This window comes from Rhea americana, unplaced genomic scaffold (genome assembly GCF_003343005.1).
Source record: "Rhea americana isolate MKP2758 unplaced genomic scaffold, rheAme1 scaffold_152, whole genome shotgun sequence".
In the NCBI taxonomy this organism is placed as follows: domain Eukaryota; kingdom Metazoa; phylum Chordata; class Aves; order Rheiformes; family Rheidae; genus Rhea; species Rhea americana.
The window spans coordinates 1221831-1244374 of record NW_028185617.1 but is presented as its reverse complement, the minus strand read 5'-3'; the positions used below and the strand labels follow the sequence as shown (position 1 = coordinate 1244374).

At 36.7% G+C, this 22544-nt stretch overlaps 1 protein-coding gene across 2 annotated transcripts in view; it reads left to right on the top strand.

Annotated features, from left to right (window-relative positions):
* CPED1 (cadherin like and PC-esterase domain containing 1) overlaps positions 1 to 22544 on the top strand; it is a 149685-nt gene that overhangs the window by 69028 nt on the left and 58113 nt on the right. The window contains exons 13-17 of one of the 2 annotated variants that reach the window (XM_085299716.1): positions 1355 to 1414; positions 4459 to 4526; positions 4646 to 4690; positions 6576 to 6762; positions 8742 to 8910. In XM_085299716.1, coding sequence (XP_085155842.1) covers positions 1355 to 1414; positions 4459 to 4526; positions 4646 to 4690; positions 6576 to 6762; positions 8742 to 8910 — 529 coding nt within the window. The remainder of the gene's footprint in view (positions 1 to 1354; positions 1415 to 4458; positions 4527 to 4645; positions 4691 to 6575; positions 6763 to 8741; positions 8911 to 22544) is intronic. The other variant, XM_085299718.1, reaches the window with a different exon arrangement.

Here is a 22544-nt window from a genome sequence, read left to right as displayed (position 1 = left end):
AGAAATGTTATGGAGTACTATGTATTTAGAATTAAATTTGAAAAAATGTGTTGTCCTTGCTAATTATTTCCTAGCTAAAAGCATTTCATGCACATGTATGCATGCATGCACATACGCATACTTCTTTTCTGGATACAGGCATATGTTGTAATCTTTAGGTAAAAAAGGGTTCAGGAACAGTGGCATATTAGAAAATATGTGTGCTTCATTCCACTGAGTCTCAAGTTAGATGTGCAAAGAAGGTTATTGTATTCATTTTGCTTGGAGAATGCTATAGTCAATAAATAAGGTGACTATAAGACTTCCTTAGTTTTAATTTCATTTCTCAGTGAATTTGAGTGTAGCTTTCAGCAAGTCAGTCATCTGTTTTTTTTGTTTGCCTAGCTATAAAGTAGAGATTATACTTGACCATTTCACTAGGTAACTGTTTTTTAGTGTTTTGAAAATACACAGTTCCATGAATGTGTGAAGCATTATTGTTGTTACTGTTGGCCACTCCATGAAAAATAACTCTAAGATGCAGCTGCTTGCATTCATGAATAAGCCCTTTCCCTTTTGCCAAAATATTTAGCTTTGCATATCAAAGCATACCAACGTTTAGCAGCTTTCTGTTCTAATCTAAGCTATGCCACTCACTCACTTTGAGCAAGCCCCTTGGCTTCATTTTTTTCTTCAAGTTGAACACAACTATATGTGTATAAATATGTAAAAGTACTATGACCCTACTGCAGGGCATAGGCCAATCTTCTAGTTTGCATTGTATTTTCCTGCAGTGGCTAAACTAATAAAACCATTCTGTTGATGTGTTTTGACATTGCTAAATCACAAGCTCTCACCCTGGTAGTTACAGGTGTGTGATGATGATGCTTGTATGAGATACGCATGTAGTTATTCATAATTGCACAAAAGAAAGAGGTGAGTAAAGCTTGCTCCCTGAGTAACTCTGTTAAGAATTGTCTTTGAGCTTTGATTAGTCTATCCTGAGATTCACAACATGGATGAGTCTGTGTACCAGGACATTTGCCTGAATTTCTTCAGTTTAAGGCCAAATTGTTTGACTGGGTTTTTTTAGCTGTACTTATTTCATTGACTGTGCAAAATGGTATTTCCATTTACAATATCTGGTGATTTGCATAGCTGAATGTCCAGCCAGACAAGCATAGATACTTATGGCAAAAACAATGACTTTTGACTTAGGTTTTTTACATTTATACAATTCACTGATCATGAATCTGTAGGATGGAGCTAGGATTTAGGAAAGTTTCCTGGCCTGGCTTTCTCTACCTATTTCATCTACATGACTCATATTGAAACCTTCAGTGACTTTAGTGAACCCTCTGAATTCCTTCCACAGGAGAAGCAGGAAGAGTTCTAGAAACTCATCTCAAACTATAATGAAGTGGTTAAAGGCCAGGTGAGAATGACTGTCTCATGGGTATTGATGTGATAAAGTTCCTTGAAAGTGATGAGGAGGTATTACCTAATGTGTACACTGAAATCAATTTTATGTTGTTTGTTCGCTGTTCTTGAACTCTATATAGTTTCAGCTTGTGATATGATTAAGAGGTGTATGATTATTGTCTATCAGAATAAGGGCTATAAAGTACATACAAACAAGCACATACTAACAAGCATGTTTGACATACTGTCTGCGTCAGACAGGGAGTAGCTTGAGAGAATCAGAGTTGTGAGGAAGACTAACCCTTCTATATTTGCATAAGAAACAAGCCTAGGTAAGTCAATAAAGCTGTAATTTTTTTTTTTTTTTTTTTTTTTTTTTTAGAACAGCTGATATATGTAGGGGAAAAAAAAGTGAGCTTCCAGTATACAAACCCTTCTTTTAGATCTAAATAGAAGCAGAAGCCCTCAAAATGAATTTAGACTGAGATGAATTGCTTGGATTTTAACTTGGTCCTGCTCATCACATGGGAAATTGGAGATATAAGTATGATTGGGACTATGGGGAAGAAGAGGATGACAGCAAGGAAGTCTGAGATAAGGTCACTAATCTACAGAGGGAAGGAGAGAGAGATTTGATAGTAAGTGCCAGGAAATAAATCTCACCCTTGAGTCTGCAATTTTGTGGTTGTCCTTTGAGGATCAACACAAGATACTTCATTCAAATGAACTAAATACTCTCCTGGAAACTCTATGTCTGAAATCAACCAAACAGTCTGCATCACACAGAATTTAAACTGACAGCTAATAGAAAAAGTCACTAGTGATTGTCTCTCACAAAATGACCTCCTGCGGCCACTTGTATCTATCAGGTAACCCAAATGTGTCTGTTTCTTCCTATTCATATGATTTGATCTTATGAAAGATATTATCTATCTCTACACATCCTTCACAGCTTACGTCTTTAGGCCATACTAGTATATACTTTAGGCTACACTAGTATTGCTGTTGTCAGTCCTTTAGCTTTCTCTCTAGCTGAATCACAGACAATACTAGAGGACAGGTTCATTGTCAATAGACTATGTGACACACAATATAGATCTCTCAAAAGGTGAATTCACAAACATGCACCCACCACTATCATTCAGTGAAGTTCATTAGAACTAATTGCAAAGTGTGTAGGCAATATGCTTCTCTACACTTCATAGCTCCTTGTAGGAGCTTCATAGCTCCTACAAGATATTAAGTATCTTGTACAAGACTAAGGAAAAATAAGGGGCCACTCACAGGTGAATGTCCCTTGAATAACAACGTCTGGAGGAAAGAGTTCTGCAGAGTCAGAGGTCTCAGCCACTGTACTTGAGGAAGAGCTTCATGACTGAATCATTCCTCAGTCCTGCTGACTGAAAGGAACTTGGAGAGAAGAAAATTTTATGGTGCTAATGATTAAAATGCTAACTCTTCAGTAGAAATGAATACATTCATTTGATTATCTTTCTATAATGATTTTTCTAATTATTATATTTTGATACCCTAATATAATTAGGTAGATTAAAGTTATTATCCCTCTCTTAACATTGTCTGATGACAAGCACAATCTCTTTGCAGAATTGATATACACAGGTCACAGAGTTCATTTGGGAGCTGGGGTCCTTGCAGTGGTGGTGGCTACCACACTCCTGTGGTGTCCTTAAGCTAAAAYAAAATCAGAGTTTTGTACAGTTAACACGTTTTCATTTCACCTTACAGCAAGTTTTGGAATGGACATCATGAAAAGGAGCACCAGAAAGAAAAAATGTATTTGACAGATGTTAGTCATTAACTCCTTAGCAAACAGAAGGAGGGGTGTCAAATGACTTATAACCTGGAAAACAAACTCTCTAATAGTTTGGTAAGCACCTCCTTTGACGGAGGTCATGAATGTGCATGAAATTAGGGTGGTGTCTAGACAGTGCAAACTCAGAACTTCAAGTTCATGCACACATAGACACACACTGATCTGCCAAGAGCCAGCTGCTTGTTTGCTAACTTGGTAAGATAACCCAGAAATCACTGTTTTAGTATAAGACAGTTCACATTTTACCATGATTTACTTTAATATTCCTTTCATCAGCTCCTATTGAAACATCAGTGATGGCTGATTGCGTAGAACAATATTGCCATCTCTTCTCCTGTTGCAGAGTGAGCTTGTGTATTTCAAAATCCTACTTGGAGGGACAGGAGGCATTTGGGAAGAAGCTGCTTTATGAAAACTCGTGAAACATTAATAAGAAATGCTACTGGACCTCTGAAAAAGCCTGATTAGCAAGAGGTCCTACACTGGACGTAGATTGGAGAGAAGCCTTCTTTACACCATGCTCCCCAAATGCTTTTTGTTTAAGTATAAAAAAAAAGTCTGCTGATTTAGCAAACTGGTAGTCATGCAGGCGTTAATGAATGGTTGCAATTGTCTTATTCATCTTTTTTCGCTGAAGATACATATTCTGAATATGCGTTGTTTATTCTATACACTTAGGATATATAACCTGGATGTTAATCACATGATTTGTTTTGAATTAGTAAACAAACAGAAATATGTAGGTAAAATAATATATATGGCTGATTTGTTCCTTTATATAAAGTCATGCTAACTTCTGTACAGGTATTCACTGTGTCACAGGCCTTCATTTATATTTAAAGCTTTTTAACAAAGTCTAACTCTAATATATATATATATAAAAGAAGCATACAAACAGATAAGAGATAGGATTTAGATTATTTTATTCTTGACTATATTGGTAGTCACTTTTCCAATAATTCAACTGCTTTTTGAAATTTAATACTGCTTTTCTTTTTTTCTTATTGTTGTTATATCCTACTGTTCATTATAGAACGTATAGTTTCTGTCACATTCATTCGGGAAATACTAATGCTGGGAACAGGAATCCAGAAGGTTCATCTTTCCATGGAGAATATTAAAATACCATGTGCCATGGGTTGCCAGATAGAAATTGTTGAAAAATTTTCTATGGATTCTCTTCCTTTCATTTATGTAGAATATGTCTGATATTGAATTGGCAGGAATCCTTCTGCAGAAAATGAGAGTATTAAGCAGAGCGCTCCTTTTGACTTAAGGAAGAATCAGGAAGGTAAGGGATCAGAGTGAGACTGTTTATATAATAGACGTTTCCTATTTTTACTATTTCTGCTAATGTATATGAATCAGGCATAGAGCAGAAAATTATTAATTGTTTCTGTTTATTTTTAGCATTGCAATATTCCAACAATATTAGAGAAAGACAATGCAGTTATGGTAAGTAAACGTCTTTCTAGACTGTCAAGGGGAAGGAGGAGAGATTGACAATTTTTTTGTTTTTTTCTGCATAAATTTTTAGTGACTGGATTGCCTGTGGGCTGTTATATAAAAACAGGATTTTTAAGTAACAAGAATGTTTGTGAATCACTCCATAGTGAGACTGTTATGTGAAGTAACCCTCAAGCACAGAAATTAGACATTGTTATGTGTGCGTATTAGTGTGTATATTCCAACACTCATTGATTCCTTACTTCACTTTAGTAGACTTTTACCCAGATGATTTTCCAAGATCTTAGCATATATTTGTTTTCATGGAATAGTCTTTAAACTTGACTTACAWGAAGCCCTGCATTGGGCCAGAGTCTTCAATTCCAAAATGGAGTTTGAAAGAGGTGCTTAAGAGATGAAGAGCTTTTTTATTTCTAAAATGTCTGTTTGCATGCCTTATATTAAGGTAGTGCTTCTGTCTTTAGTGAGAACAGTGCTTTTTGCTGCCTTCCTTATTGATAACAAGGAGTCACTGTACAGACGTGCAGCAATTGCCATGTAGAGGAAAAGGCCTTCTACCCATTTTTATTAATATTTCTCCTAATTCTCTGTTACTGAATTCGGAGTTCCTCCAGAAACTCCTCTGTGTCAGACAGAGGCCAGAAATATTCCTGGGTTGGCTGACTGACCTCATGATTCTGATTATATACTATTTTACTTCGAAAATTCCTCAACTGGTTTCATTGTTAAGCTAATAGTGAGGCAAGTGAAACCTTCTAGGTAAGGTATACAGGATCTAGGGAACTGTTTGTATTCATACATTAATACTAACAAGTATTACCTTTCTGTCTTCAATTTGTGACCAAGTGATTCACCTGCAAATCTAGCTCAATTTCTGCTCTTACACTGGAATAATATCCTTTACATTTTAATCTATGCAATAAAGTACTAAAAATGTCMCTGTTGTGTTTTTCTAGGCTAATATTCACCCAGATAGAAAAGGCCCACACAGAACTGCATGGATTTTGACCCTTTGACCTTTATGACCCTTTTAAGCCATATTTTCAGCCACAAGATTTGTTCAGACATTTTATTGAAAGAGTTTCCTGACTGGAGTATTTTCTGAAGGACCCAGTTTTAAACACATACTAGAGAAAGTAGTGTATGTAGAAAGTAGATTTTGAATGTATAATTGTACAATAAATCTGATTCCAATAGGCTGGATTAAAATATTTGTCATAAGTGAGTTGCCAGCAAATAATTATTCTCAGGAGTCATTTGGCAAACACTACAAAATAATGGGTACGTTTGAGCAAATAGGATCTGATTGTGGAGACTTCATACACAGAGAAGTAGCTGGAATTTGTTGAATTAGGAATTTTAATAAATCATTCTTCCAACTGTACTACAAATGACCCCATGGGTCTAGCTATCTCCATGTGACTTGCTTTTATGAGCAACAAGAACATGTCTAACATATTTTGATTTTTCTTGGCAATTTCACATGTACATAAATCCTGTACACAGGCTGGTACCTAAGTAGGTTATGAATTTTGTCCCTACTCTTCCTTAAGTTTCAGTTAACCAGATAGAGATAGGATTTCCCAGACCTAATCCTTGCATTTTCAAAGGCTTACTCAGACTTCGAGYTTTGTACTCCAACTACAGTCACTGGGCAATGAATGATTAAAATCCCTCCAAGATCTGAAAATTTCTCTCAAGTGCCAGTAGAGTCTCCATTAAGACCTTGCAATAGGACTATTAGTCTCAGGGTGACTGGGCGTTTACAAATCTTGCCACTGTACATATTATCAATCTGCCAGAAGTTGCATGTTACTTAGTTATAAATGTTCATACATTTCACAGTTTTTTCTTTGATGCCTTCTTGGAACAGATAAAGATACCCTATCTCATATCAGGCAGATCTTCAGCAGTCCACAGCTGGACTTGAATCCTCAGTTTAACCCAAGGATCAAAGAATACTACACAGAAGTCCCATTTGACATGGTAACAGTGAAGATTGGAGCAGAACCCTCTAACTGTCAGTGTCATGTACACCTTGATGAAAAGAAAGGACCAAGGTATACGGGACAAAATATGCATCTGAAAACCAGAAGTATTCTTAACTTTGGAAATATATCAGAATATTTCAGAATTGTTTTGTGTTACTAAACACAGAGAATACCTATAGATTAAAATTGTCACAGGAAAACTCAACATGCGAAAAAATTCTATTTAATTGTCAGTGTCCTGAAAGCAAAGACAATTTGTTGTAAAACCGTAACTAGACTGTGCCTTACAGAATGCACAGTTGCTAGCATCTCATCCAGCTTTTCTAGTCACTCACAGGTTCAAAGCTGTGTGGRAATAGGCTGTGACTGCACTTTACACAGTAGGGTGGCAATGAATTTGGCACATCCAGGCCTAGATTTGGCACTGTGGCCTAAGCTACTGTCCTGCCAGACTTGCTGTCTCAGCAAGCCATCTACTTACATGGATCAGAGAAGGGGAACTGGGATCAAAAGAAGAAATAAGTTCATGTATACATGTACAAAATGATCTTTTTTCATCAGAATCATATTATAGGGGAGTGTCACCAGCAAGTCTCAGCTTATTCTATCATTTGGAGAAGTAGAGAGCTGAAGGATAGGCAAGAGAACAAAGTCACCAGTAAAATGCATAGGACTGCAGGGCAAGCCCTGGGCATACGGCCATAGGGCAAGAGTAGGCTCTTGTAAAGCTCTGCTTTACAAGATATGCCAGRCTGTGTCTCACTGGCCCCAACTGTCTTGGTAAATAAAACAGAGCAAGGGCACAGATCTGAGCACTGACCCACAATCATCCATGCTGTTTAATTGCTACCATGTTCCCTGTCACAGTATTAGCTTTTCCAACCAGCTCTTTCACAGATTGCACCATGTGCCAGATTGTTCTCAGTAGGCATTTTGGGCATGACCATCTTGCTTCTGGATGTTGAGAGGGACAGAATGTGTTTACTTCAGACCCATAGAACARTTCTGGCTGTATTTCCTTAGTAACCATTAGGAGATGGGTAGAAAGATTTTYGTGCGGACCATGGGAGATTTAAAAGAAGAGTAGGGACAGTGATTCACTTGAGGGGAAGCTTCCTTAATCATTATTATAGAGACAGAGTTCCTTATGGCAGAAAGGGCCTATACAACACATCATCCTTTGCCAGAATATGAAGCAGTTACTTTGACTTAAAATGTCTACCAATAATTAATCAATCCTGTTCAATCAATAGTTATTACTGATCTAATGGCTAATATACTTCCTGGAGTTTAAGTGAGAAATTATTCCTGATTTATCATTTAACATTATAAAATAATAGAATGATTTATTATTATTGACTAAGCAATTTAAAAAAAAAAAGCTCCCACAAAATTCTTTCACCCAGCTTGTTAACAGCCAAGACAGACACATGCAATAAAATGAAAGTCTGCAAAGCACTTAAGAGAGTTCCTCCTCCTAAAAGACAACCATAATAATAATATGCCTTTTTCACTGAAAAGTAAATGCTTTGGATGTTCAGGTTCTGTTTTTCTCAGCCTATCTCATTTCACTGTAAAAGGAAAAAGAAAAAAAACCCTGCTCCAAGTTTGCTCTTATCTGTCRTGCTGAGCAGTTTGTCTGGGACTCAATCATATTGGCTAGTGAACAATTTCAAGGGCTAGCTGACACTTCTAAACTAWTTTTTTTCCCTGCTGACTTCACCACGGATTTGAACCTGCCAGGARTTATTGTCCCTAGTGGCTTTGTTCACAGATTTCCTGTCAAAATTGTTGCCACTGCCTACTGAAGATGTCTTTACTAAATTTCACTGTCAGTATTTTGTCTTCCTGCAAGAATTTTAGATTGTCTTTACAAATCTTATTTTACCCCATTTTTCATCAAAAATCATATGTATTCTGTAAGAGAAAGAAAATACTAGAAATAGAAGCCTCAAAGATGAAGGTAAAGTTTAGCAGACATGGATGAAGTAGTATAAATATTTGCTTCTTTAATGTTGATTCCACTTCTTTCTTGTTTTGTCTTGCAGCATTGCAAACTACCCCCTTGGCCTTGGATTGAACAAAGTTGTTGTTCTTGTAACAGATGATTCGCAACCCAGCCCTCAGGTTGTGAGCAGCTATAAAATCACAATTTATCGAGAGGACCGCCCTAGTCTGCCTTTGTTTGATGACTATATGATGTGTGGTTTTGTGCAGGTACTGTCTGTATTTTCTGTCACTATACAAATTTAACTAGTTTCTGTTCATACAGTGGTATAAATTGAAGAACCTGGGTCAAAGCTAGTGTAGAGTAAGCTTTGATGAGATTAGAATCTGAATTCTAAATCCCRTAATTATATGAAATACAACTTTTACACAATTTTTGGCTATGGATGTGAGTTCAGCATAAGTACCTTTCACAGTCAGCGTACATTTGAAAGCTGCAAGTTAAATAATCATTACTTTGGCCAGCCAGAACTTACCTATCGGAGACCTGTTTTTTGCTTGTAAGACAACAGTCCTTCACCCTGTGGCAGACAGATTGCAGTTCTTGTAACTATATGTGGCACAGGAGCCATGGAAATTCTCCTACCAACAGAGATATTTATGATAATGATGTGTTTATCACAGTTCAAGACATATGATACTAGATTATCTATGAATGAAAAGTATTTATTCTAGAAGACCAACAAATACAATGGAAAAGCCCACTGATGATTCTGTAGGAAGGGGTGACTGTAGCTCATATTTATATGAATATAAGTCTGAATATGCAAAAAACACATGGTCAAAAATATTAATTGGTAGGAGGAATTGAGTGTCTTGAATGAGAAAGGGTGAGAGACTGTCCCACAGGGCAAAGGACCTCTCCTTATTCTGTGGGGAGGGGGATGCAGAGGAGCGGTGGCCTCAGGCTGAATTGAACACAGATTTAGAAGTGAATGAAAGAAAGGAACAGTGAAGCTTTCAGGTAGTGAACCTGTGATGATACAGGTATTCTTCGTAGGATAGAAGATCTGAGAGACAGGTTGGAGCAGAGCTGTTTGGATTTTGAAGTTTGAGGACTAAAAGTTGATACTATATATGGTGGGCAAAGAGAAGCCAGTAGGAAGATTCATAGAAAAAAGTGACATGGTAAGATAATTACTAAGGGTAACACTGATGTCTGAGGGGTTTTAGACAGACTAAAATGTTTGTTAGGTTAATTCTGAATATGAGAGCATCCAGGGAGGAATATGTTTCATCACAATTAATTCTGTAACCATGTTTTTAAAAAAATGATATTGGTGAGACTGTCTTTCCTGTTTATGTCAAGCCTTTAATCTTTCTTTATTTATCTTTATGAAGATCTTTATATATTAATATATGCTTTTCATAAAATTTACTCACCTTCTCCAGTTCCTTTCAATACAGTGCAAAAGAGGTTACCGTAACCAGGGTGGGAGAAGGCAGAGCATTTTACATGATGGGGCAGATCAAGAGGGATATTTTTTCCTGTGGAGAAATAAGCACTGAGGCTTACATCAGGAGCCAAAGAGATTATAAATGCTGATAATAAATTGTATGTTAACAATAATTATCTCAATCTGCAAATCTGAACTGTCAGAGAAAATACATGTAGTAGGCATAGCTTACTGACTGCTGATCTGAATTCCTGATTTTGGTGCTGTCTGGCACATTTATTGTTTCTTCACTTACTCTTATAAATTCAGAAGGTCAGGGACCATCTTCCTGCTTTGTGCACTTGCTCAGGACTAGATCTAGTAGTTGCTACAGTATTAAAAATATTAATAAAAACACATATCCCTAAGATTTCAATTCAGATGTACAACAAAGAGCCTGACACCTTAGATATGAATTAATATGAAAAGGAGAGTAGCAGTAGGTGGAGCTGATATTATACTGCTAGGAAAACACTGGCTAGGAAGGTGTGAGAGAAGCCCCTCTTCTCCCCCAGTCTTGGGCATATATCTGGACAGAGGAATAGGAATTCAACCTCTTACACATCCTCCCACACCAGAGTTTACACCATTGTTAATATTTTATGATAACATATATGAGGCTGGGTATGAATCTTTGAAGCGCTGTCAAGGTAAGGAGATCTAGAATGATTAAAATGAAAAGTGTTTTAGAAGTTTCTTTTGACTGAACTCAGCATTCTGCTCGTATGTGAATAACTGCTCTCTAATTAAATATAATTGTTCAGAGCTAGGGAGGACTTCAGGAGTTAAGAGCAAAAGTGAGATGAAAAGCATTTTTGTGGTATCTAATGAGGGCAGTGAAGATACAGTATGAGATTTTAAAATGGCATTTTTTTAGGTATGTTAAAGGCAAACTTACCAGAGCTAGTACTGTTACATCTTCAAAAACAAACCAAGGCTGGAGCTGGAAATAGAAAATGACATTCTAAAAGACTCAAAAGATTGCCTTTCCCCTGCTATTTTCTAGAACAAAATTTACTCTTTGTTCTGAGTGTAATGGGTTTTACCAGTAGAAGACTTATGCCTTAAATATCGTCATTACATTCTGCTTTTCATACCAGAGAACTTCATGCACCCTTGCAGAGTGGGTTAATGCTCCGTGATCAATGGCATGAGTTCTTGTTCTCTTAGTAACAAGACACCTGTTCCAGGAGCAAAAGGATAAATACAGCGTGAACTGATGTAGTCTCCTTTGGACACTTGACTAGGCACAACAGGGATCACACATCGAGAGAGAAAGGTCACTGACAGTGGTGTGGTCTTTCTCACAGAAAGCTGCTGTTAAAATTCTAATCCAGAGATGGTTTTTTTCCTGACTTTCTTTTATGTTTAATCCCATTAGGATATTCAGGTTTCACTGCAAACTGATACCATAAGGAAGGTTACAATGAAAAGACAGAGCTAGGGATGTTGTTTCCAGTCTTCTAACACTTCTCATGCATTTGAGTAATCCTGGATTAATTTCAAAACTAGTTAAGAATTGTGTGGTTCCAAGCTTTGCATCCTCTAAAAGGACAAAGTGATTGTCCTTTCTCCTTTTTGATAGCAGTTATATTTTCCTTAAACCCAAATTTTTAGGAGATAAACTGTGGTATCACCACAGCACCTTCAGAGGTGTCATTATATATTTACGTCTGGCAGTACTGTTTGGGCTGCAGGTGGAAAGGTTATTTGTTGGTGCTTTAACTTAATTTCCTGCACTTGTTGACAATATTCAAAGTAAAAGTATCTTTGAGGGAAGTAGTGCCTTTTCATTATACCCTGCGGAGTTATGACACCAAGACAGGCAGAGTACAAAGCAATCAGGAAGAAAACAGGCAGTTCTTAAGACAGGGGTACCAACTTTACCCACAACTGAAAGAGCCCAAAGATACTTACACAGTTTCACAAAAGACAAAATATTTTATTAATTCTTGCATTGTTTATTACCTTTAGAATGCAAAGAGCTTTATCTGTGTATTACTTGAAATGTTTGAATGCCACCTCTTTCATTGTTAATCTTTGCTTATCTGCAGTCAAGAAAAGTACCTGGTGATGTGTTTAGGGAACATTCTTTGACACTGAACATTTATGCCTATAGTGTCCTGCTGTCATATGTTACTATTTTTTTTGTATTTTCATAATAGAGTTACTTATTTGGTTTAGCTTTTGCATTGTGAGCAATGAATAACTAATATTATATATTCTAGCTAATGTTATATATTATATGTATTTTATATATACATATCATTTGCATAAAACGTGAAAAAGTACCTTCCAGAATTAGTACAGTGCAGTGGATGTTCTCCAGATGCTCTACCTGTTCTAAAGCTTTCTCAGATTTGAGAAAAGAAATAAGAAGAGAAGCTTTAAAAAGTTCTCGATTTTTATATGAGAACACCTTATTATTAACTACTATTATTTCTTACCAGTTTATAAATGCTTTCTCATATTCATTCCTAGAGTCCAGGTCTAACAGAGCCAGTGCTTTCATATTGTTGAGTCAACAGCATTGTTGACTGTGTAACACCAAATTTGCTAGGATGCAACTGGAAACAAGGTGAAGGGTTGTTTCGCTTTCTGTCTACTAAATTGCATTGAATAAAATGCAGTTAGGACCTAAATCTAATATAGTAATGGTATTTAACTTTACTGTAGTATTTAAGGGATAGGGATGAAAACATCATTTGGAAAGGAAGAAGTCTTTTCTAAAAAAAAAAAATCATCAAAATAATTTTGTTTTCTTTTGTCATGTAAGTTATGAAAATAAATTTCTTTTTTTAGTTTGGGATAGGAATGTCCTGAGTAAAAAGTGTTTTTGCTTCATTTTAAATTGTGTGCTAGTACAGATACAATGCTTTTTGTACCAGATAGTAAAATAAAACTGCGTCAATTAGAAAAACATAAATTAATACCCTTTACTTAGTGCTTTAACACAAAGATTTCAAAGAACCTCACAAATATTAAATAGCACCCACAAAAAAATCTTGTGAGAGAAATAGAGAATTTGTCCTGTAGCAGGACAGGCTTGAAGCACATAAGTCTCTTCTATATTTCCCATTAGCTGCATTAGGTTCAGTGTGTCATCATCACAAACTACGTATCTCTTTCATCCTTTGTACATTGCAAATGCCAACTGCAAACTTGCAGGTTTTGTAGTACTCATTGTGGCAGCAGCTAACATTTGTAACTTTGKCTCTCTTGCTTGAAGACACACAGAAAGCATATCTCTGGAAGTGAATATATTGCCTAATTATATCAGCAACCAGATTATATCTTATCTGCATAGTTAGTTTACTTCCSCATTGGGGAAAAAAAAACTGTTATGGAAGCAATCATGCATTATATTCTTTAGTCTTATTTAGAGCTGATGAGATTTTTTTCAGTGGTTTTGAGGTTTTCAGAAAAAAAAGGTCAAAATTGATAAAAATTAGTTTGAGTCCTAAATTCTGTTTTTTAACATTTTCTCATATAGAAAAAATATTAAGAAAAGCAGATATTTCCTTCAAAAGAAGATGTTTTGATGAAAGAAAGGCTTTCCCATTGAAAATGTTTGTCAGTATAGCTGTTAATCTAGAGATATTAGCTGTGATGGAGTCCAGTATGGTAACTCTGTTTTCATGGCGGGGAGTGACTGGGACCAGCAAAAGCCCACTCCTTATAAGAAGTGAAATACTCAAGCCTCTACTCTGACTTTTCTTCAAAGATACTGATGAAAGCATAGTATGACAATCATTTTTCCAGGAGCCATGCCAGCTTAAGCATCCTGCTCCCTGCCTGCAGCTACTCAAGAAAAGAAGCAGATGGGAGAACTCTTTTTTTTTTTTTTTTAATGAAGTTATTTCTAGGGTAGGATTCCCAGTCTCTCCATACCAACACGCATGCTGGCACAATCTGAAGGAGTAGGTACAGGGGCAAGAATGAACAGCTGGACATAGGAGAGCAGTAGTGGGTGCTGCATAAGCCTTTTTTTTTTTTGTTTTCTTTATGAAAGAAATTCACACAGAAATACATCTTTAAGGCATTTGTGAGTAAAAAGTTAGAGCTGTAGAGAGAAACCTGATTTCAAATAAGGAGGAACTTCATGTCCAGAAGCTGAAAGAGTGATTTAGTGTTGAAAACACATTATGCACTGGACGTATTTGCATTGATATTAATCTATTAAATAAAGCATACATTATTTTGGTTTTGGGTGTGCCTACAACCACTCACCGGCAGTACTCATATAACCTAGAGAAGCCCGTATGTAGAAACCTGAATACGTTGTTAAAATGGAGGCAGATGAAAGCAATACGATGATTGCAGAGCTAATATGGAGAGACTTCCGTATAAGGAAAGGTGAGGACTTACACCTTTGGGAATGTACTTCAACATTGTTCAGTTAATTTCAGGGGACTAATTCCAAATTACATTGATGGAGGATCTGTCCTGACAGAAACACATGTCTAAATTTTGTCCCATTATGTATGCCAGGCAATGTTAGTGAGTGAATTCACTTGTATAGCAGCTACTGAAATAGTTTATTAGCTCAAAAATTTCTCCTAAATATATATGCTCAAATGACAGCTGAAGAAAACCTGAAAACTATTTGAAGGGATTTTTTAAATGTTTATAAAGCAACGTGTATGCATATGTAAAGGTGTATGATCATCGCTCACTGTAAGTGTAAGTTGCACCCTTGCAAGCACCTAAATGCAGGAATACAACATACTGCTCCTAAAGAGCATACATGCAAAGATAAAAAAGGAAGAGGTGTAAATCGTAAATATGATGAGATAATTTGCAAGGAGGGGACTAATTTCAGTATACATCTTAGACCAAGATATTTCATCAAGTCAGCATACACTGGCTATTTCAAAATCATGAAAATTTACCTTAGAGCTTCATCCTGTATCTTCAATATGCTGTGCTTGACTTGGAGCAAAGGATCCTACTCTTCTGCATTCTAGGAACATCATTTTACAGAACCCAGCCTTTGAGGCTTAAACATCCACCTTGGCTCTGCTGGCTGGTGAAAATCATAGAGTCATCCAGCTTACTGCATTTTGATTACAATCCTAGTTTTATACTAGGTGTGCATAGTCTTCTCTATATAATTAAGTATCCTTTGTAACATATTATGCAAGATTAATCACATATACTCTATGGGGAACTTCTCCAGAAGTAACAGAGACTAAAGAGAAGGGATGTTTCCATGCAGCATCTACATTTGTCATTATTACAATGGGTGCCATGTTTGTACTTTTGTGTAATTTCCAAACTGCATGTTTGGAAATGGTCTGTTACACAAATTACTTTGATGAATAACTTGCTACCAGTGAGTGCTTATAGAAAAGCCACATGAATACTGATTCAGTGATTAAACAATTTTGAGCTAATAATGACTGACATGACATCAGCAAACTCATTTCATTTATGACCAATAGCCAGAGGAAGGATTAGATTGCTACAGTAATTGGCGCCTTTAAAGATATTCTTTTTTTAGGCAGCTTTTGGCCTTCCTTCCTCCTATGTTACCTTTCCTTGAGAAGTACTGCTGTAATTAAGAGCTTCCTGAAACAGCAATCATCTCACTCTTACCACTGAATTTCCTGACACCAGCCAGCTTTGCTTGCAGCTCCTCCAGCCTCAACAATGGTGTTTTTTCTTTTTGCTTCTTCATCTTCCTTTCCCTCATCTGCATGTTTGCATTTCTTCACAGCCTTCCTAGGAACATCCTTCCATCCTAGATATTCACACAGGTGATTTCTCAATTGAGGATTATTTTGCTATTATTCTGCCATAGAAAAATATCATTAGTATATCCTTAAGGGAGGAACAAAATCATAAAAGATAAACCTCAATGACCTGACAGAGCAATTCCATTCTTTCATGTGTTCAGGCTGTTCTCACTGTTCATACAGTTATTTATGTCATCCCATGGGTATGCTGATATTTTTGCAGATACAGAAGACGAAGATATGGCCAGGGACCAGTTGACTAAAAGTTCATAATCACATGTCAGAGTCAGATTATAGCAATATGATGGCAATTGGTGAACAAAGTCCCACAGGTGATGGTGAGGTGTGTKATTGGACATTTAAGCCTGACAGATGCCTTGCAATACCTGCTGCCTCTGGTGTTACAGGATGCCAAGAGGAGGAGATACGGTGTAGATACCATGTTTGATCCCATTATGACTGCTGGTACTAATTGGGTAAACCCAGGTTTTCTGATTTCTGATCTTTGACTGGAGAATTGAAATCTTTTCCTAGATAATAGCAGTGAGCGATTGTGGGTAACTGTGAATTTAGACACACAACAGTAGACACGCAAGTAAGYAATCCTGCTCCTGGGAAAATACTGCACTCTGGAAAAAGGCAGATCAAAAACCTTGTTTTTTTATAGTTCTTGTTAGTTATGGATTTTTTTTTGTTTGTTTGTTTTAAAATAGCAGGAAATCATCCAACATATTTCAAATAGATTTTAGCTTACACTCCTTTTTGCTTTTATTTCAAATGATTTTGAAATAACACAGGCTAAGTAATGTCATTGGAATCAATTATATTTTGCTAGAGAATTGGTAGCTGTAATTTCTGCAGAAGATCCTGTGCAACACAGATTTTTATGTGCTTATATCTTCCTATTTCCTCTTCTCTGCCCCACCCGCAGCCTCAGTGATTCCTCGATGCATTTCTGCAGTATGGTCCAGCTTGGACAGGAGAGGTATCAAGCAACCTGATGGACTGATGGTTAGTGCCTTTTATGGAAAAGAGGCTCTGTGTTTGAATCCTCTCAAACTGAGGCCAACTGCTTGGGAGGAATCCTGACCCAGTATGACTAACCGCAGGAAGGTCTCTTCCTTCTGGCCAGCTCCTACATACATGAGAGCAGTGCTGGGGTCAGGCACCTGATCAAACATAAACAGCTTCTGGCATGCAACCTTGAGTCAGGTGCTCTTGACATTAACCCTATACTATACTAATGATGACTAGCTGGCTCTGAGCACCTCCTTCTTAGTGCCTGGTGGCACTGAATCACCTCATGAAGGCACCTGAGATCTCTGGAGAGAAGTAGGTGGTGATTCCCTTGGAAATACTTCCTTACTATTTAGCTTCTGTTGTTTTTCTTTGTTTTTATAGGGAACCTAGCTTAGGCCGTCTGAATCACTCTTATGGGCTAGGTACATACTTTTCAGGCTTTTCATTGCCCAAATTAACTGCCCTAAATTATGGAGTCAGAATCTAGCCCATATTTTTTCTCTGCTGCCATTTTGAACTGTACAATATCAAGGTGTTGTAAGAATTATGACAATTCCATGGTAAAGTGTTACAGATCTTTGGATGAGCTACATAAGTATGAGAACCACAAAGTATGAGTTGAGCAGTTCTCTTTTATCAGCTTCAGAAAGTGCAATGATATGTTTAAAATACAGTAACAGAAGAGGATGGGGAGAAAGAAAAGGCCATCCAAAGTTTCAAAACCTCACTGGAACATTTAGTTTATATTTTGTGTAAGTGATTGTGGCAGCATTTGTATTCTTTCAGCATGCTTGATTCTTGGAGAGAAAGATAATTTGCACTGTATGACAACACAGAAGCTATTGCAGCTGTGGTCACACTGCCAGTTTGTAACTCACAGACAAATCAATACGTGCATTTGGGCAAAGTATTTACAAAATATTCATAATAGTGTTACTATGTGTTTCACATGCAGCTGAATTTTTACATATACTCATTTCGTATTGGAGCAAAAGTTATAACAGTAAGGTTACACTTCAGTAGGTCTATGTTACACACCAGGACTCTGTGTACTTTAGTTATGTTTTTGTGTGTGAATGGTGGCACTTCTGAAATGGCTGACTTGACTGTATAGTGCTGTAGAGGTAMTTGGGCTGGCTATGAGCAAACCAGTGCAAGGAGAGGGAACAATGTTGGTGCTGCATGGTGCCCAGACCAGTCAAACTGGTTAATCTGGTGTCACGTTTTCTGGTACCTGAGTTTATTCTGTCTACAAGACTTTCTGTCTTACCAGGTAGACATGTCATAAGAGGTGCATGATACAACTGTCTAGGGCAAGGTTTAGGGCACACAAACATTGCACAGTGCTTAGTGCATAGTGGTGTAASTGTTACTTAGCTCCTTTAGTCTTGGGACTCTCCAAGCAGGCTGTTGTCTAGATTTGGTAGTAGCTTCCATAGGCATTTTGTGATGAATAGTAGTAGAGTAGGTGAGAAATATCCTTAATTTGAAGCTCTTTGAATAGGGAAATACTTCCATTGACTTTAGTATACTTGGATCTGACTTAACTAAAATTATTTAACTGGAGGCCACTGTTAGGATCTGGGGCCAAAAATGGGTCTGCAGAGAAGATATGCCTGCTCTTGAATCTGTAGAAATAAGAGCTGTACTTTAATCATCTCAGCTTCTCATACCAGTGGAAAATTTTACCATTAGTGAACTAATAGCACAATAATATCTAGTAGTGGATACAGGTTGTTATGAAGACAATATAAAGGGAAGTATGACTAATGAATCCTCATAATGACTTGATAACTCTTCATAGTAGTTGATCCAGTCTTTTAATAATGATTTTATAATTCTGATTTAGTAAATGAAAAGAAAAAAAGGTAGTCAGCCATATGAACAATGAAACAATGGAGACTGCAGTGATTTATCACGGGGTGTGAAAAGACTAACAGTTCTTCTAAATCTGAAATTCAGATCTTTTGTCCCTGTGCATTATATTGGCAAAGAAAGAGAGGTTGTCACATGACTGAGATCCTGCCCTAGGTTACATCATCCTGCATAAATATTTGACAAGTTCTGTTCTCATTGAAACACCCAGTGCAGGCCAGCATGGCACCAAGAGTAGGTAACTTCCCAGTGCTGCCACCCAAAAGAAAAAAATGGGAAAATCCCATATGTCAGTGAAAACTTGGAACAAAACTGAGCCCTGACGATTTATCACAATACAGGGCAGTCCTTGAATTCTGAAACTAGGATTCTCAGACAAACTGGGAAATATGGTTGTCCTCATTCAGATGCTTGAGAAAGGACATGCTTCATGATGGAAATCACAGAAGTATTTAGCTTAATTTATGTGTCTCTCCAGTGCTAATCAAAGTAGTTGCACCTAAGTCACAAGAGCCACAGATAAATCTAAACTTGTGGGAAGCCAGAGTACAAATTTATTTCTAAAAGCTTAACAAGTAAATAAGGAAATCAGTGTCTCTGATTACTATACTCTGTTCCTCAGGAGTTTGTTGTCACTGTGGAAAGTTCTTAACTCAGACCCAAAATAGAAAGTTGTTCTATTTTTTAGATAGCTAATCAGTTCTTTTCTGAGTAGAGTAATAAATATCTAAAACAGTTTTTATTGTTTTATAAAGTGCTGATAATGGCCTATGTTGTACATACTTAAGATAGTTAATGTATGGCTAATCATAATTTAATAGGTCTGGTTTCATGTTTATTTAAGAACTTGTTAAAAAAAATCCAACAAAATGAATCACTGGGAAGTATTTACTAGGAAATAGAGGCCTAAAACCAGAAGGACAAGCTTCTGCCAAAGTTAGGAACCCAATCCTTTACTTCTCTTGTTCCTCTTGGAATCAAGGTAGATGTAAAATGCAATAACCAATGTAAGACAAAGAGTGACTCAGATTTGCCACACACTTCATTTTGTAAGTATCTTCACTGAGAAAATCAGATTCACAGTATATATCCATTGTTATTTCATTAGCCGTAAGATCATTTGTATCATAAGGAAAATCAGTATCCTCTTTACCCATCCATCTATAATGTTTCAAAGCTGAAATACAGGGCATTCACTATTGACAATTCAATTACTGTATCCTTTTCAACTCACCTCATATACTATTCTCAAATTAATCAGAAAAAGAAAATAATCTATTGAATTTTCCCCTTGATGATACCACAATAGAGGTGAAAGAAGAGCTTCAGTATGAAGCTTCCTAAGTGTTAACAGATCATGAGAGCTGACAACAACTGCTGTGCTGAGTATCATAATCTGCAAGCAGAGGGCTGACAATTCCACAGTGATTAAAAGAGAGTGTTTGGTGTTTGAGCTGTGTTCACATTTGCCTTTCAAGTCATCTGGGCCTCCATAACACACTTTGTGGGAGAAGAAAGCTAATGCAGCTGCCTTTGCTAATCAGTCAGTATGACCCAGCCCCTCAGGGAAGGAGGCAAAGGCAGATATGTATGGAGACATACAATCCTTGCTGATTAACAGTGAAAGCTGGTAAAGTTACTCTCTAAGCCTGTCTAGCCCATCAGCTCCAGAAATGTAATTTAGATGATTATCTTGATGCCCATTAAACCTTGTGACCCATTGCTAGTCTGTTTGAAGTCTGCCTGCTTAAACTTGCTAATAGAAAGAATAGAAGGATTAACTCGGAGGTCATGAAATAAGAGAGCAGCARTGAAGATCACAAAAGAGCAGAAGAAAACTTCCTACTGAAGGTATTTGGTAAAGAGAAAGGACTATAAAAACATGATCATCTCAACAGATACTGTTACTTTATTGAGCAAGTGAGCAATGTGGAATTCAGACCTTTCATACAGATATTGGTGATTCCAACCTATTTTGTTTAACTGTACAAAAATAGTGTACTACCTGTATGAGAAATCTTGTCAAGATAGGTGGTTACAGACTATAATGCAGCATATTGTAGGAGAGCTTGGAATGTCTCATGTGTGATGGTCCTGATTTTGCTCTGGGTGACAGTGTGAAGAAATAAATCAAGAAACACTTGATTTAAATCAGTCATATTAGAGAAGTGGTAGTAAGGTCAGAATCAAAGATAGCCTTTTTCTCTTAGCCAATAGCACTTTAGCATAAGGACTTTCAGCCATTACAGTTTCTTAAAGACAATGAAAAATCAACCCAGCATTTTTGAGTTAGTTAAGTTGAAATAAATTTAAAGATTTATTATGATCTATTGAATAAATTAGTCACAAAAAGTTGCAATAAAAACAGTCACCAGTTCAAATAAAAGTCTTACAGAAAAGATGGGAGTCATTATATAAAACAGAATGGAATGCATAAAAGTAAGTAAGTAAGTGCATGAAGGTTTGACTAGCTGCTGGGATAAAATGATCCTGACCTTTCGATGGAGTCTCAAAGACCTTTATCCACTTTTGTATAACTTTCTAGTGTATACCACCATTCCAAGAATGGTGGTATACCACCACCACCAAGGTCTATAGCACCTTGGAATGAATTCTTGACCTTTTGCTGAAGATAGTCTGTTTGCTGAAAAGAAGGGCTCGAGGCATATCTACCTATACTTCAGAGAAGACAAAGCCATTTCACTAGTCCTATCTCTGGTTCCTTAGGTGTCTTTAATTCATTATTACTGCTGTCTATTATTATTGTTGTTATTACTAYAGGCTACTTTGCAATACTTTTAGCAGATTCTTTTTTTTTTCACTTTCTTAAAGTCATTTTTGTTGATATAGTTATGTTTCTCATTTTGTTTTATTGTGTTGAACCAAGCATATATTCCAGTTGGAGTCTCTGTACATCTCAGACTCCTTTCATTTGCATTGAGAAATCTATATGAGCAGATAACAGTATGCTAGTGGGAAAATTTGAAACAGTATTCATTAGTTTTAAAAAGTATTTAATTTTAACAATATTTAAACATTTATTAATTAATTAGTATTTAGATATTTAAACAGTATTAATTTTAAAACTTTAGATTTTTTTTTCAATGTTCTTAGTCATTTTGTGGCAGATACTGGAAATTCAGACAGCTGTTGTTTTGAAGCTGACGCCTGTACTTTGTAATGAAATGCATGAATTTAAGATTCCACTGCAAGTATCCCACAGAAACTACATTGCATGTTGATCTGGTTAAAAATATTCAACATTAGTGTTGTCCACAATTGGAATCTTCAGTCAGAAACTATTAGCCTTCATCTGCTGACCACATTGGCAGCAGTTCTCATCTCGAAAAATATCTTTTCCCAAAAGCTTTAGGAAGGAGACAAACTTCTGTTGTCTATCCTGAGACGTCATTTTCTTAGTGCTTGCAACCAGACTGCTTCAGAGGACAGAAGTTATTCATAAATCTCATTCCATCAGTATTGTCTGAAAAACAGAGTAGATGCCAATGTCTTCTGGAAAGCCTTGTACAAAACGTATCAAAGGCTTCTGGCGTTTATTTGAGAAAGACCAGTTGTGAGTGGCTGAGCATGGCATGGAAAGCAAAACATGCATAACAGTGAGCCAGCCATACACAGAGGTCTTCAGGCTTCAGTAAGGAATTTGAAGAGTGAGAGTGGTACAGGTGGACTGATGGTACAGGTGATCCTGTCATTCTATTATTCCTTTGCCTGTGTATAAGCATTGCCCCCTATATCCAACCGTCTTAAAAAAAAA